The sequence below is a fragment of the Gracilinanus agilis genome, chromosome 4 (genome assembly GCF_016433145.1).
Source record: "Gracilinanus agilis isolate LMUSP501 chromosome 4, AgileGrace, whole genome shotgun sequence".
Lineage (NCBI taxonomy): Eukaryota > Metazoa > Chordata > Mammalia > Didelphimorphia > Didelphidae > Gracilinanus > Gracilinanus agilis.
The window spans coordinates 196,732,008-196,749,598 of NC_058133.1; the positions used below are offsets into that span (position 1 = coordinate 196,732,008).

The 17,591-nt window shown below is 45.6% G+C and overlaps 1 protein-coding gene across 1 annotated transcript in view; it reads right to left on the bottom strand.

The window, feature by feature from the left end:
• Window positions 1–16,948: 16,948 nt before the first annotated feature.
• The window catches only part of HOXB4 (homeobox B4), a 6,834-nt gene continuing 6,191 nt past the window's right edge, over window positions 16,949–17,591 (bottom strand). The window contains exon 2 of the mRNA XM_044672425.1: window positions 16,949–17,267. Within this exon, the coding sequence (XP_044528360.1) occupies window positions 16,972–17,267 (296 nt within the window). The 3' untranslated portion in view covers window positions 16,949–16,971. The remainder of the gene's footprint in view (window positions 17,268–17,591) is intronic.

Here is a 17,591-nt window from a genome sequence, read left to right on the forward strand (position 1 = left end):
AAAATGCTTAGTGCAGTGCTAAACTTCAATATTTAAAAACCGCAATAAGTCTTTTAGAACCCTCTGTATATATATCTAGTGACCTATGTGTAGCCATATACATCCATGAAGTACATCCATATGCATGGAGTGATAGGTACACATGTCGGAAATTATTTATATTGTAGGTGTGTTTATAATAATAAAGGCATGTTGCCTAAATCTACAATATTTGTGTTGGTGCAAATAATAGTTGATAAAGAAAAACAGATCCAATAAAAAGAAAGGATAACCTTTTGAGGAGTTATAGAATATATTTCGAGTTCCCCGCAAATATCTGTGCCATGCAACTACCCAATTACACACTAATGCATACAAAGTTTGTGTGGGTTTCTGTCTCATTGCTCTGCTGCAAAGGGTACTGATTTCCCAAGCTCATCACCATATCAAAAGCGCCATTCGATGTAGTAGCATCCTCACTCGGTAAATAATTAATTTTTAATTGGAGGAGAAAACCTCCGAACTGGCAATTTTTAACAGAGAATCAATGCTCCTATTGTGCCTATCCAGGACCTTTCTTCTCCCCTTCTTCCAACCTTCTCCCCCCTCCCCACAACAGCCATCTCTTTTTCCAGTAACTCCTTACATTAACCTCCTTCCTGCCTACAATAAGCAATTTTCGAGCTGATCTGGGACTCTTCTCCTTGTTCTCATCCTCTCTACTCCCTTCTTCTCTTTGGATACCTTAGACTGAACCGTCTCTCAGAACCTCTTCTCTGTCTGAGCCCCACTCCCCCACTAACATCCTTCGAAAGCAGGCTGAGGGTGGATGTACCTCTCCCCTTGCTTTCCTACCCCTTCCCTCACTCTCTTGGGGCTCGGACTCTGCCAAGCTGTAATGTGTTGGCTGGAGAACGGTTCCCGAAGCTTCTTGGGAAATGTGCAGTTCGCCTCCCCGACCCAAGATCCCTCAACAATGCTGGGAGTTTGAATTTCAAGAAACGCCCATTAATATCAATTTACTTCAATGAAACCTCGGGTTCTTCATCAAGTTGATGATTTATGATAAAATCAATTAAATTACGGCCACTTAGGGCCGGGTGGCTTCCTCTCGGATTTCATTGGTGCACATGGAGCAAGCTTCTGGTAAAAAATGCAAGTTTAGCTGGAGGCGAGGAAAGATAATTCTGCGGCTGAGAAAATTTAATGCAAAGCAATTTCTAACCAAAGCCGGGTGTCTGGGCCGGGACCAATAGCCACTACTTCGCCTGGGGAGATGGGCAACTGGAAGGGCAAAACTTTCTTTCTCTATCTCCATCTCTTTCTATCTGTCTCTGCCTCTGTCACTGTCTCCCTCTTTCTGTGTCCCTCTGTCTCCTCTTTCTCATTCTCCCTTTCCCAATCCCTCTCTTTTTCCCTCTCCCTCTCCTTTTCTTTCTCCTTCTCCCACTCCCTCCGAACAGGAACGAGGGACATATTAGCCTCTTCGGAAAATACACACAGAGAAAGAACGAATCTTTAAACCATCAGCCTTCCTTCCTTCCACCAGCCTCCCTCCTGATTTTTCCTTCTAGCCAAAAGCGCTTCCAAATCCCTCAGCTCCGACGCCCACGCCCGGGTTAAAGATTCAAAGTGAAGATCAGAAGCCAGTAGACTGAGACAGAGAGGAGGGGGAGAGAAAGATAGTGCGTGGAGCCCAACGCTGTTTTCTAGCCAGGCCTGGGCATTTTCAGTACAAGTCTGGGAAAGAAAAGGGGGGGAATAACTGTAGATAGTCGAATCTATGTACATACTATATGTGTGTGTTATTTTGTAACATATGTCTGTATATGTCTAAAACGACGAGATAGTTTAACTATGTTGCAAACGAAAAAACACATCCACAGGAAGGAGAATCTGCAAGGCAACCTGGAATGAAGGTCCAACAATCAATTCCCAAACGCTTGAGAAGGAAGAGTGGCAAATCCTCTTCTCCTAGCCATGCACATACATACAGACCACCACCACCATCCATCCATCCATCCATGGAAAGAAAGAAGATTCCCACGATCTCTCCACATCTGGTAAAATAAGTCCCAAAGCAAAAGAGGGGGCCTCGCTGCCGCCCACTTTGGGGAGAGAGGTTTCTTTTCTCTTTTGCCTGCGTTCTGTTTGGTTTTGGGTTCCCAGAGCAGGAAGCAAGTAAACACAGTTTCGGCAGAGCCATAAATCAACGGATCCCCTACCTTCTTGCCTTAACACCCTGCCTAGGAGAGACTCGGCGGCCCGGATTGTAGTTTCGGTTTTAGATAGCCAGAGAGGTGCGAAAATTCTCAACAAATGCCTTCGGAACAAAACCCAGAGGTTTGTTCTAGGAGATCTGTTAAATTCGTGGGAAAAACTAGAAAACCAGGGAGCGACCCTCCACCCCCACCCCGCCCCCACTCCAGCAGTCCCCAGACACAAACGCACGCGCGCGCACGCACACACACTTACACACAGACACTCGATTGCCCGGGTCTCTAACTCCCAGAGTTCGCTGTCCCGAAGGCTAGTTACTGCTGGAACACAAAGGCCCCGTGGCTGGTCCGCGGGTGGGTTTCCCGTGGGCCGTGAGAGACAGGCTCTTAAAGCTCTCAGCCCCGATTGATACACGGAGCCGGGGAAGAATTCCGAGACTAGGGTCTTATAACTTCAGGCACTGCAGCCACTTACCTGCGAGACTTCCCACTAGGGCCTCCAGAGAAGGAGAGGTAGGATCCCGGAGGAGGCGAGGACTTGAGGGGCGGTGGCAGCGACTGTGGGGCCCCAACCCTTCAGCATCGCTGCCGCCACCATCATCATCATCATTAAAACCAAATCAACTCAGATGCTTCCAGCGGAGTTGGGGGAGAAAGTCCCGGATGCAATTTCACCCCCTACCCCACCCCCAACCCTCTCCCCTGCTTTGTTTGGGTTTTCAGAGAAACTTGGAATGAGACACTCCGGTTTAGGCCGAGATCTTGGAGTAAAGAAAGAAACCAGAAAGGATCTCCGCCTGCCCCCCTTTTCTCCTCGACTCCTCTAAGCTCCCCTGACTTGGGTTGAGCAGGTTGGAGGGCGTTGCCGAAGGAGATCCAAACTCTGGGACTCCTGCGCCCCTGGCCCAGGCTGGCACCGAGAAGGAGTTGCTGCTCTTTATAAAGACCTAAATGTCGCAAGAAAAGGATAATGGTGACTGACAAGGGGCACGGAGAGGAAAGAGGAACCAAAAGGGGCGCCATGGTGGAGGGCAGGCCCAGGCTGGCCTCTCTTCAATGTCACCAGGCCGAATAGGTTCCATATGTCCGTCCAGTCCACATGGAGGGAAAGGGGGCGGGAAGAGAGGAGGAAAGTCAAACGGACTGTGTGTGTGTGTGTGTGTGTGTGTGTGAGAGAGAGAGAGAGAGAGAGAGAGAGAGAGAGAGATGGAGTGAGAATGAAAGAAGTTTCTATTTTACTTGTCTGGAATTGGGATGAGGAGTTCTAATTGTCTTTCTCTCCTTTCTTTTTTGCCAAGAGAAGGAAAGGGGGACTGGAGTGTGGAGGAGAGACAGAGGCTGGAGGGGACAGACAGATATGGAGACAGAGAAACAGAAGGAGAGAAAAATGAGAAAGAGAGCAGAGGCAGAATAAGAAAGCTAAAGAAAGAGATTGACAGAGGAGAGAGAGAGAGGCAGAGAGAGTGGGGGGGGCGGGGAGGGAGCACAGGGAGTGGAGATCAGAGACATAGAGAGAAAAGAGAGACACATACAGGGAGAAAGAGAGACAAGAGAAAGAAGTAGTAGTTAATTATAGTCCAGGGAAACCAGAGGAAAAAGGGAAGAAGAGACTTCAGTCCCTCAGTTACCTCATCCTATATAGATCAAGGGAAGAGAATGGAATGGTGGGATATATACTGGGATTGAAAGGGAAGGTTTTCTGATGGATAATAGCTCTGTCCACATGGTCCAAAATGTGAAGGTGGGTTTGGCCTTTAGAACACAAAAGTGAGAGGCCTTCCCTCTCCCCCTTTTGGAAAGAGTCAGAGGGCTTGACTCAAAGAAAGCTGTGAGATAGGAGGGTGGAGAAAGATGGAGAGTTATGGTATTAGTTTTGTTTTTATTGAGGTTTTTATTTTTGTTGTTGTTTTGAGTATTGTGACATATGTCCTGAATCAGTTCACATCATTTTCTGGCACTTCAATCTTTACCCCCAGCCTGTGTCCAAATCTAATTCCAACTCCCTCTTCCTAGTTCTAATTCCATAATTGATTTATAACTTTTGATTTAAAACGACTTCTATTTTCAACAATTACCTACAAAGCAGGCTGGGAAAAGACTAAGGAGATGTTGCTTTGGATGAAAACTTCCAAAATATATAATAACCTTTTCTCCCCTTATATTTGCTCACTATCTACTAAAAAAAAGCTTAAGGGATCTAGACTGCTTTCTCTGTTTACCTCTGTCTTTCTTTCTGTCTCTATCTCTGTCTTTCTTTCTGTCTCCCTCTGTCTGGAGAGAGAGAGAGAGAGAGAGAGAGAGAGAGAGAGAGAGAGAGAGAGAGAGAGAGAGAGAAAGAGACTGTGTGTGTACTGGTGTGTGGTAGTGGGCTTGGAAGAGTGATGGTGTCTGAATTTGGGGGCTGTGTTGGCATATGTGTTCTTGAAGGGGAGAGGTGTTCAAGTTATTTTTACATGCATTTGGGAGTATGCTCTGAGAAATCTAAATATGTGTTAGTGTGTGGTTATAGCTTTCTCTACCCTGACTTTGTCCCCTCTTCTTTTCCTCATCTTGGACTCAGTCTCACAATCTCTTCTCTAGGGAAAATGAATCTGATTTCCCCCCCTCTTTCTTCCTCTCTTTTTCAACACACTATTTCTTTTATCTAAAATCTTTCAAAACTGATACCTTAAGGTCTTCTCAATGATCCTGGGATAATATTACACTTTATTTAAGAGAACTGAAATAAATGCATGTTGGAGTGTGTCAGGAGTATCTTTCCCGAGCCATTTCTATTAGAGTCAAGTCTTTGTCTGGGACAACTCAGAAGAAGCAGGAGAAGACTTTATTAAGGGGCAGATATGATTCATGTTTAACTTAGTTCAACGAATTAAGGCAAAAGAAAGGGAGGAGTCTCTGTCTTTTGAGTCAAACTATTTGAGGGAAGCAACCTAGAGCTGAGGAGTGCTTATATTGGTCATTCCATCCCTAAGCCTTTCCAGAACATAAATGAGATCAAAGCCATTCAGTGAGATGAAGAGAGTAGAAGAGATCGTGATGAGAGTGCTATGACCCTCATGGACATTGTGTCTTGGAAAATCATGTGGGCTTTAGTGTTAAGTTAAAGAGAAGGTGTAGGAACCCAGGTTTGGAGAAGAATAGACAAAGGCCTGAGGAGGGTTGAGAATATGATGGGGGGAAATCGAAAGGTGGATTATACCCTTATGTCATGTGGTTGATGCAGCTCAGTGGAGATCACCTGGAAAAGAAATTGGGGTGGGGATGGGCTAGAGAAATAAGGCTTCCTGCTACAGGTGCCTCCAGAATGGCCCAGAAACCTAGATTTGGAGTTCCCTACCCTTTCCCCTTTTCCACACAAAACTGCCCCACACTCTAATTCAGGTCTCTATCCATCTGAAACCAACTGAATAAACCACTGAAACAATGTTATACAGTTCTTTTCCTTTCCTCTCCCTATTCCTTTCAAAAAGACACAATCCATTCATCCTCTCTGGGATCCCAAGCCTGACTTTGGCCATTGACCTAAGCAACAGAGAGCTCTGGATTGAGAGTGACCTCTCCCATTTCCCCCAAGCTCTCTAGAGCAGGATAAGGAGAGAATGCAGAAAGGAGGGTGCTGCATTCCATCAACATGGTGTGTGTATGTGTTTGTGTGTAAGAGAGAAAGAGACAGAAAGAAAATGAGAGAGAGAGAGAGAGAGAGAGAGAGAGAGAGAGAGAGAGAGAGAGAGAGAGAGAGTGAGAGAGAGAGAGAACTTTTCTGAAATCCCAAAGACACTGAAACAGTCAGGGCTTCTGAAGGGGGAAAGGAGAGAAGGGGCGGGGGGGGGGGGGAGCTGGTATGACCATCTTTCTCTAAACCCTGGCCTTTAATACCTTTCCCAGGACAGGGTTCCATCATTCTTTCTGTTACCAACTCCCAAGGAGATAACCTGGAATTAGATGTATTATCTGCTCACCCTCACCCAATCGGACCCAATGATCTTGACCTGGGGAGAAGTCAAGTTATCAACTTCATCCCCACATCCTGGATCCCAGCCATCTTCTCACCCACTCTACCACCCTCCAAGACTACCAAATTCAGATCGACAGGAGCGTTGCCTCCCTGCCTCCCTGGGCCAATTTTTCATCCTCCGAATCTCCCCCTAAAAATAAAATGGTCAAAATCAATTGGGAGGTGAACATGGAAAGGAACATGGTCTATGACAGAGAAGGATGGGGTGGGGTGCTGCCAGGAGCCACTCTCAGTCTAGTTTAAGCCATGTATAATTAAGGGTTACTTGCCCCGTTGCTCTGATTTTACAACATAAAGGTTTATGCCCGCAAGAGAGTCAAATATCACCAGTAGAAATAGTGTTAAAAGTTGGTTCTCTAAGTTCAAGAGAGGAGTGAGGAGACAGAGAAGGAGGCAGGAGGGAAAGGCTAAGAGGAAGTGGAGACTGTGGAGAGGGAAGTCAGAGGCTGAGGAGTTTCAGAATTGGGGTCCTGCCAGAATGATTTAAATCTCCAACTCTTACTTAGTCCAACTTTCTGAAACTCGGAAAAGGTGGTGGCCAAGATGTTCAGGATCCCTTGTTTCCCTCCCTGGCAGGCTCTTTGTGGGGATACCAACAGGCTTGGAGTACTGAGTGAAAGCAATCGACTCCCTGCCCTCCCAGACTCTCACCTGACAAAGGCTGAACCCCACTGTGCTGCGGTGTGGGGGCTGAGCTCAGCCCTTCCTGAACATGGAGAGGGTCCTCCCCAATCGGAATGCTTTTCAGCTTTCTCTATTCCTGCCCAAAGACACCTCTGTTCTAGGGAAACTTTAGGCACCGTCCCCTGATCCTACTTCATCCTACCCCACACCCGCTTCAGCGCCTGCTAATCAGGGTCCGGCAGCGAACTAACTATTAAGGGAACTTCCTTTGTTTCAGGAGGTCGGAGGAAGGCTGATGGGCTGTGAATTCATTTCCTTGTTTTGTTACCAAGGAGGTGGGGGAGCCTAGGGCATCAACCTCCTGCTGGACTCGGACTCCTCTCAGGGCACTTCTCCCTCCACTTCTATTGTCTTTCCCTTTCCTAGACAGACTCTCTCTAACACTCACTCACAAACACACTCAGTTCACACAACAACAACTTGATTTCCTTCCTGGGATCCCACAACCCAGGTATAGAGGATTTCAATTTTGGCAAAATCAATTTCAAAAAGAAAGAAAGAAAGAAAGAAAGAAAGAAAGAAAGAAAGAAAGAAAGAAAGAAAGAAAGAAATGAAAAAGAAAAGAATTCTCTTTCCAGCCTCTAAGTCCTTGCCCAACAGCTCCTTCTTCCAGGAGAGCTGGGTGCAGACACCCTTGACTCTCTGGATCCAGAAACCATTCTCCTACTAGAAAAACGATGAAAAATGAGACTGTGTCTCGTGAAGGAATGCTGGCAATATGGGGCTCGAAGATATAATTTTTATATTAGGTCGTGGTCTTTTACTGGGTTTATATGCCAATGAGACATTTCCAGTTTACCAAATTCATACAAATTTTGCCTTAATTGATAATCACAGATGCTGTAATTTAAGACCTCCAGCTATATAGAGCTTTCATATTAACTGCTGATATATTACTGTAAATTTTCTGAAATAATCAACTCCAGGCAGACAGGGTAGAAGTCACTCAGAAAACCTCTCTCTCTCTCTCTCTCTCTCTCTCTCTCTCTCTCTCTCTCTCTCTCTCAAACGGCAACCGCTTCCACATCATTTTCTGTGAGAAATGATTTATCAGAGACACGGCCATAAACACCACAACTCGCTCACAAACACACACGCAGACGCGCATATAGACAATGGCAAGGCGTACCGGTAGAGAGCTGACACCCATATTGCAATAAATCAAGAAAGGTTGGAGAGAGAGAGAGAGAGAGAGAGAGAGAGAGAGAGAGAGAGAGAAATATTCCTAAAATATCTATTCGATGCCTCAATGGGTATAAATACACATAGCACCCTGTGAAGAGAAATGGCAGGAAATGAAGATGGCTATTTGTCACATTTTACGACAATAACATTAATAACAAACAATAAATTTACATGGACATATAAGACACGGTAGGTAGTGAGAAATCCCTTCTACTTACAATAACCCAGCCCACGTTGTGGCTCCGGCTCTCGGGGCTCTTTTATTGCTGCCTCCCTCTTTTTCTCTTTCTCTCTCTCTCTCTCCCCCTCTCTCTCTTTTTTCTCGGGATATAGGCTTGTTTTTTAAAGGACAGTTGAATTGCACGTCAGAAACAGGGAGACCATGTCTGCGATTTTCCTGACGAATACATATCTATTCTGCAACCTCTGCATTAATTATTTAATGAATCACGTGACCAGGAGGGGGAAGGGGGTCTTTCGATTTCAGGCTCAAAGGACCACTATGACCTTCCCCTTTCAGGAGGAGGATTTTTTTCCTCCAAAATAGGTCCCCCCCCCCCAAGGAAAAAAAAATCCCCACCAATAGAACCGTAGCTGAGTTCTCTCCTCTTCTCTAAAATCACCTATTGATGTCTAACACTCAAGAAAGATACACGGAACCCATATTTCCTAGTTTCCCTGGTCTGCCTCTGTAGAGATACAAAAAATAGTCTGGAGATATGCCCAGTTGGATCGTAGGGGGGCCAGAACCCACTCCAAAGGAAAAGAGTTTCTCAGACTTCTGATTCTACTTTACATATTTGAGAAATAATGTCTCCCCAACACTTTTGCCATCTCTCATTATTTTGTCATTCTCCCTTCAATAAACAACATGTCTAAATTCCCTCAAGGGAAGAAATCTCTCAAGCTCCAGCTTTTAAAGAGACTGATCCATGACTGGCTGGGGCTTCTGCTTTTCCCAATATTTTTTTTTTAGTCTGCTTTATTGCAGTTTCTAAGGGGGTAGAGGAGTATAATGGATGGAAACACTCCCAGTATCTCCACAAGAGTCCTCCAACATGAAGACTTTTATATTTCCATTGCTATTAAAAGAATCTAAACCAAGTAACTGCAAGAGAACAAGCTCCAGAAACAAAGAGCAGGACTGGGACATCATCACAAAGGACACAGACACAACGGCTCTACCTATATCACACTTCTGTCTCTGCCCACCCCACCCCCTCCTGACACCCCCAACATCGGAACACAGGACAGCTGCAGATCTGAAACTCTTGGGAGAAGGAGGGACAAGAAAGAGACTTTGAAGTTCAGAGTCCTCACCTTCCCTATTTCCCAGGTGTTAGAAGAAGACAAAGTGTGAGTAGGGAGGAGAGAAAGAGAGACAGAGAGACAGAGACAGAGGGAGAGACAGGGAGACAGGGAGACAGAGAGAGAGCCCTTCCAACACAAAGGAGTCTGCTCAAATGTGGGAGAAAGAAGGGAATAGTAAGAAGGTCAAAGAAGGAGAAATTTATTCTGGAATCACATATGCACGCGTGCACACACACACACACACACACACACACACACACACACACCATCTCAAGCTCTAAAACTTTAAACTGTGTGAGCAAGCAGAAGTCAATTAAAGTCTTCCCCTTCATCCAGGTAAAATGTATCCTCTGTATGAGGGAGAGCCGCAAACAGCAAAGAACAGAATAAAAGAAAAACCAAAACAAATACACAGAGAAAAGAGTGAAGGAGGGCAACCAAGAAAAAGATTCGATTTGGCTAACTAACATTCCCTTTCTTATCTTCAGCTCTGAACTCTGAGTACTGGCTAAACTCAGCTGCATCCCAGAAAAAGAAGGGGAAATCTCAGGAAAATAAGCAGGCTCAGAGGAGATTGAGAGACCAAGGTGTCTCCCTCCGGCATTGTTTTGTCTGGGGTGCCTAGACGCAAACTAAAGCACGGGGAGACTTTCACAAATACAGTTACACTTAACAAACAACACTCTTGAGTGGCAACCACTCCCTCCAAACCGAAAATCCCAACAAGTCGCAATCACCCTCGGTGACAGCCAGAACAGTGTTCTTTCAACCACAAACCATCTCCCTCTTCAGCCCATCAACTTGTGAGGGTGTCCGATAAGTACACCACACTGCAGGAGCAGCAAATAGGGACTTTATTGTCCTAATTATAAGCAAAAAAACCATTGAATTGGGACAGTCTCGATGACTGCGATACACTGTATAATAAAAAGTCAATACCATCCCCACCCCAACTAAACACTTTCCAAGTTTCTCGAAATCAAACGACCAAATTGGTCTGTCCCCCTTGTTCCCAAATGCAAAGCACCCCCAAAGAAACTCCAAGACATCTATGGCATTTCGGGAAAGGAAAAAAAACAAAAAAAGCAATAGTGGTCGATATCTGGCACATCCTGCAAGACAGTTCAAGCGGCCACAAAGCAGGGAAGAAATATTCAATGAAAGGAAAGGCAAGCCTTCCCGGCGGCCTCCGTTAAAATGCCCACTCTCGGTTCCAAGAATGGGAAAGGCGGCGATCAAAATAAACAACCGGCCTAGCTCCAAGCTGAGCTGTTTCTCCCGGCCGATAAAACGAACGATTATATAGCTGAGAAGAGAGATTGATTTACGGATCTGAACGCGCCGGTTTTATGGGCTATCACAAATCCGTCAGCGCTCTACTCACGCTGGGAAACTTCCCAACTCTGTGTTCTAGGCAGATCCTCCCCGAAGCTGAAGCTTTTCAGGGAGACCCACCAAGACCCTTTCCCCTAGGCCTGTTCAACCTCTCCCTTAGGCCAAATCCACAGTCCTTCTTGTCCCAGACCCCTGAACCTCCCTTTCCATATTCTCATTTATTTTCCTCTGGGTTGTCCAGGCAAGGGCAGAGGGACTAGGGTGGGGAAAATGTGCGAGGAATGAGGAAGAATTTAGGGTAGGGGAAGAGGGAGATAAGATTTAAAAATCCTGAGGAACTCAGAGTAGGTACTGAGATTCCTGCTTAGATCTGAACCCCACAGTGTCCGGAGTGAAGCTGGCTGGCCCCAAGTCTGAGTCTCCAGAATAGCCTGTCCTTTCCAAATAGGGAAAGATATTGAAGTGTCCCTTTCATTAATAGAGTGGCATTTAGGGAGAGGATATGATAATCCCAACCTAGGGAGAGGTCAGAATACAGAAAAAGAAGCCTGGTTACCCTAGGGGCCCCCTAAACCTCAAATCTCTGTAACCATATTGGTTTCCCCTCTAGTTCTGGACTCCCCAACCTTGTTAGGGGACACCTTAGGGTTTTCTGGCCCCTCTCCCCACTCTCCATCCCTCATGTGATTTTGTGCTACTTTACATAGCTCTATGCCTCCATGGATTCTGTGTGAAGTCTCTTCGTGGAGCCTGGCTTTAAATATATCTGTAGTTCGGTGCTGCAGAGGCCTAGGTCAGAGGAATTAGTATCTAAACAGGAAGCCTATTTTTTTGCTCCCAGGCCCAAACACTGGTTGCTGATCTAAGAGGCTGAGGAGGTCTCAAGTAGACATTATGGGGAAGGTTTGCTAATAAAGATTGCTGCCAGGCTCCTTCCCCATGTGAGTGCAGGGAAGAACTTATAGCAGACTTCTCAAATCATGGAACATATACCATCAAGTGCCTTCCATCGCACTCACAACTAAAGCAAATGGTCCATTTGAGTTTCCAGTCCCTATCATTGTCTGTGCCTGGGCTAGCCTTTGTCTCTGTCTCTAAGGAGCCAGATTTCTTAGGGTTGCTTTTGAGCACATCCCCCCACACCCCAGGAGTTACCATACTGATGGGGCTATTACTTTGGGTTGGTTATTTTCCAGTAATCTATGGCTTCTCTGTTAGAAAACTCTTTAGCCGATGTGAGATCTTACATAAGAATAGCTTGCCCCAAAGAGGCCTCTATTTCTTATCTTCACCCAAAGCTTCCTTGGGCAAGGGATTGGGGAGATATTAATTGTATATATAGTGATGATATCTGTAAAAGGAGATGATGCAAAGAAGGCAAAGGTCTATGGGCAAGAAAAGGCACCGATACTGGACAAAAGAATTCCTGATAATGGGTTTTGTGCTCTGAAAAAGACCTGCAGCATTGTGACAGGGAGAAAGGAACCCAGGTGTTCCTTATCCATTGGCCCTATGAGGCCTGCCTGCATCTCTCCCCCATCTCTCTTTTCTTTGTCTTTGTCTTTTCCTCCCTGTTCTTCTTTCATACAAAGCCCAGGAAAATGAGGGAGTGTGTGTAAATGGAGAACAAGAGACAGACTCTCTGGAGCAGAGATGCTAAAGTGAAAGAATACAGATTCCTCCTCTTTCTCCCTTCATCCACTTCTACCCCTCCAGCCAAAATCTTCTTAACCACTTTCTTGGGTAAACAAAAATACCCAGGGTATAGAACTGGAAGGTTTTTTAAAAAGCAGAAATGAGGATGGAAGCTAGCAAGGCTAAGGAAAGATGTTCTATACTTCCACAGAAGCCTCCTCTCTCCATCTGGAGGGGAGAATCTCCCTCCATTCCTCCCTGTCCTAGATTGGAGATGTTATCCAACACAATGTCCAGTCTCAGAGAGGTCAAGGGGCTTCCGAGGTCATTCTCTGGCTATAATACTGAGCTAATCGCCTAGAAAATGTGGCCTCTCCATGAACTCTCTCTCTCTCTCTCTCTCTCTCTCTCTCTCTCTCTCCTTTTCCTCCTCCTCTTCCTCTTCCTCTTTTCTTTCATTTATATGAACTGATAAAGTAGTCATGAATTCTGATTAGCAAGCAAAGAGCCCAGACCCAAAGACAAACTTACTTATTTCTTCCTCTTCAGAAAGCCTAGGATAAAAGAAGGCAAAATAACTCTTAACCTCCAAAATAAAAAAGGAATAAGGCCTAGAAGGAGAAGTAAGAAGAGGGATCCTCTAAGAATGTAAGCTTCTTGAGGACAGGGACTGACTTTGGGTGTTTTTTTTAAAAATATTTATAGCCTCAGAATTTAATAAGTGCTTTTTCTTTTTATTCTTCAAGACAGAAAGGTGGGGCAATACTCAACAGCCAAATAACAGCTTCTCCTCTGAACTAATCGTCTCTTTTTTCTAGAGATTAACAAATATTTATTTAGATGCCAAAACAGACACACACACAAAGCAGAGGAATCAACAAATTAACATTAATAACTCATATTCCTATTAAAGAATCAGCGGCAGAATAGCTAAGAATTCTGTTTTCAAAAAGTAAACAAAGGAAAAATCACATACATATCCATGCCCATGTGTGGATTTCTAGAAAATATGTGTGGATATGTAATGTATATGCATACATACATATCTCTCAGTGTGTATAAAATGTGTGCATATATATCATATATGCATAAATGTATTTTCTGAGGCAAGCACAAAAACTAAACCAGAAATCCCTTCTGAAACAATCCCATATAACTCTCTCTCTCTCTCTCTCTCTCTCTCTGGTTTTTCAGGGGTCCTGACACCTCAGCCCCCAGTCTGCTCAAACAATCTCCAGTTGTCTGGTTTTGCCCTCCCCGAAGTATCCGTTAACATAAAAGAAACCAAACTGTACCAAACCGTCACCATAAAAAATAAAAAAAATCCAGCTCAGATACTTTTAAAAGGAGGAGGAGGAGGAGGAGGAGGAGGAGGAGGAGGAGGAGGAGGAGGAGAAGCAGGAGAGAGAGATTCTTATTTCAACTGGTTTGTTAAAAGGGCTCATAAAACCATCAGAAACCCGCCAGGCAAAGACACCGCATTGTTACCTTTGGGTCTCTCTTCTCTCGCCTGGGCTCCACGGATCCCATTCATGTTGACCGCCTTCTTCCAAACTGAGAGAAAAAAGTTTTCAACTTTATGGTTCCAAATTTTTTCCCCCTCGAAGGTCCTGGAGAGGCGGCTAACACTTTTTTCCCCCAACAGACGGTCTGCGGAGATTTGCTGTGGAATAATAACAAAGGAGAGAGGATACGTATTTAAAGAAAAGAAGTGATTAATGGTTTTCTGTATAATTCTCGCATTTTTCTTAGCTCTTGTCTACACAGAATGGCTGTGAACTTTAGGTCCCATAGAAATCCTTTTTCCCCCCTCCGATCCTATTCATACCTTCCAGGGGACGGCTTTGATTCACTTCTATAGAGGAGCATTCCTGGGGGGCATATGCTTTTTAAGAACTATTTTTTTTTTGCATTAAGGGCTGCATCCCTGAGCATCTAAACCCAGCATTGCGTTTCTAGTCGAAACAAAGCCTCTCCCTCTTATCCCCGGCACCAAGACAAGTTTCTTTTTTGTCTCAGTCCAGCATTCCCCCGGCAAGAGAGAGAGCCCGGCCAGTTCGAACAGCCGTTCCCCTAGGCCGCCAAACGTGGGCCTCTGAACCCCTATCCCTACCTCGGAGCCTGGCTGACTCCAGCTGGCCCTCCTGCCCACCGACTCCCGAACCCCAGCGGGTTCCAGGTGATTTGGAATCATACACACCACACCAGGGGAGGAAGTTAGGGACTTTTTATTGGACTAAGGAAGATGCCACGAAGTAAGAACGCTATTTAAGGTAGCTACCATCCTCTTTAGGAATGGTAGGAGACCTTAGCTACAGTAAAGGCCGGGTAAGGACTCGCTCTAGGAATGAACGCCTTCCATAAGTCAAGGCTGTGTCCTCGAACATTACGCTAGAGAATCAATTGTTGTCCTCTTTCTCTGTAACTCCCCCCTCAAAAAATACACAGTCTGGGGGGCAAGCGGACCTTCAGAGCCCCGATGCTATTTGGTCCCCCAGTCTCTGTTTCGATACTTTCTATGAGAAAGAAAATGAAAATTAATACAAGAGGGGAGCTTCACAAAAGAGGCCATTCGTCTTCTTGATTATCTATTTGCTTGTCAGAGTTTGAGCTATGGCACCAGCCGGCTCCTTTGTAATATAAAAATCCTCTGAAAACCTGCAAACACCGAGAAACATCTGTGCAAAAAATTAGACTCATTAAGGCGTTAAACACCTCGGAGGAGACTAGTAGCAGAGAGCTACCTTCCCAAGTCAAAGAAAGGGAGGTCTACCTCCTTGGGGAACCGTCTCTCTATGGTAGAAACTTGAGTCTCCAAAGTGAGGATTGTTGGGAGCGAGTCCACAGAAAAACATTCTCTGGGCTCAGGACAAATAAATCATGATATCAAAGTCTTAGCAGGCTTTAAGTTTCTTGTGCTGTCCCATTAATCCTTTTTTTAAACCTCCCAGTTAGGAAGACCACTTGGCCCTCCTGGCCAGTTTCTGGGTAGGGAAATGAACCCCAAACAAAACAGGAGTGCATACACACCACCACCACTTCAAAAAAAAAAATAACGACAACCCAAACTGGCTACTGTTATTTGCGATCAACTGAACTAGAAAGAGTGTTTTTGATCAGGCATCTGGAAAAATCTTTGGCCTATTCTAATAATCTGCATAGCATGCGGTAAATTTCTAGCAGAGGTCACATCACCTGTATCCTAGAGTTACGCCAAGGCTTTAACAAAAACACGGCCGAGCTAGTCACAAGGAACCAAAATTTATTTCTATTTTCACTAAGAACACGTCATGGGAAATTTCACACTGACTGCCAAAGAGGTATCTTTCTGCTCCTGAAGGGAGCCAGTTGGCTTTGCAACAGGAATGATTTGGAATGTCAGGAAGAGAACACGGAGAAGACGCACACGAAATAAAATAAATTGTTCATAGTCTTAATCATCAGCATCATAATTAAAAAAAAAAAAACGAAACGAAACACAACAACAACGACGAGAAGACGATAACAACAAACGATCTGAAGGCCCAGAGCACCTTCTTCCCAACAGACTGGGGCACAGAGTTCTGGTTGCTGGGTCACATTCTCGGTCGGAAAACGGACTGAATGTTCTTAAAAGGAGGCCCCTGCTTCAGGAAGAACCTCTCCGAAAGAGAGAAATCAGAGTTCTGGGGTCCTTGGGTTTGGGGCAACGTTACTGAGCTAATCGGGTTTCTAGCATTCACAAACGAATTAACCTGCCAGTGCCTTCATTAGCAGGGGATGCAAATGCACTTTACATTCTCCTAGTCTCCTTTTTTTTCCCCTTCCTCAGCCTCAATTTCCTTTCTTGGTGCAGTGGGGCCACTCATCCCTACCCTCATCCCTGGCCTTTCCACTCCCTTTCTTTCCACATCTCCTCAACACTCTCAGATCACATCCCTATGCAACACGTAGGAAGGAGAGTTACCAGAAATCATACTGAGCTATAGTAGTTGGGAGGGTGGGGAAGAGAGGAGGAAGCTCAGTGGGTGAGAATTTTTTTTCCTTTAACCATCTCCACCCCCCCCCCAACTGTTCTATCTGGTTGTCTGAATATGCTTTCCTAGGGTGACTGCGATGGGATTGGGGGGGGGGTGTAGAATCCAGTCCGTCTTCAAGAAAGAGAGCCTCATTTGTTAGCGCGAGCGCTGGTTGTCGAGGTAATGGCAGGCAGAGAGTCCGTCCTCTCTCCGGCAGACTGAGCATGACAAATGGGCCTGAGGTTGGCGTGATTAAAGATGAAACATGGATCCATCTTCGCCAAATCTGAAAACTAGTATCTGTAGCCTTCTTCTCCACCTCTTTTTTTTTTTCTCAAAAAAAGAAAAAAAATGGAAGAAAACAAGAGCCACGAACTCTGTGCTTCTGGGGGCCACTTCTGACCCTCTTCTGTTCTTGCTATAAATAAGATTCCCCTCCCCCTTCTTCTCTCTCTTTATTATTATTATTATTATTTTCTGCAAAGACAAAATTTTCTGGTCCTAAGCACCATTGCCCTCCCACTTTTTTCTCCTCCCCCACCCCTCGCCCTCCCACCAATCTCCACTCCCACCCCCATAATCCAAGGTCTCCGCTCCCTGGGCAGGAGCGTTATAGTGAGGTGGGGGTTGCATTGGCTCGACTCTGGGCCCCTCCAGACGACCCCGACGTGTTTGATCGGATCTTCGTGTTGGGTAACTTGTGGTCTTTTTTCCATTTCATCCGGCGGTTCTGGAACCAGATCTTTATCTGGCGCTCAGAGAGACAGAGGGAGTGAGCAATTTCCACCCTCCGCCTCCGGGTCAGGTAGCGGTTATAGTGAAACTCCTTCTCCAGCTCCAAGACTTGCTGGCGGGTATAAGCTGTCCGGGAGCGCTTTGGCTCCCCTCCGTTGTAATTGGGATTTACTGGACGGACACAAAAAAGGAAGAAAGAGAAAGTTTTATTACCCTCGAGTGGAGGGGTGAAGTCCCTTCTGTACACACAAACTCACACGATCTCCCACCCTTCCTATTCCACCCAACCACGGGGCAGGAGGAGGAGGGAAACCTCCGTAAAAGAGAAGTAAGAGTGTTCCCATAGGAAGAAGGGGAGGCGGAACCTCAAAGTTTTGTGGGGGAGTGAGGAAGTGTCTTCACTTGGCTCCAATCCGTACCCTTCTCTTCTCCTAGTCTAGCTGCCCCTGCTTGAAGGAGTGTGGCCAAGGCGGGGACGGAGGCGGGGGTGGGTGG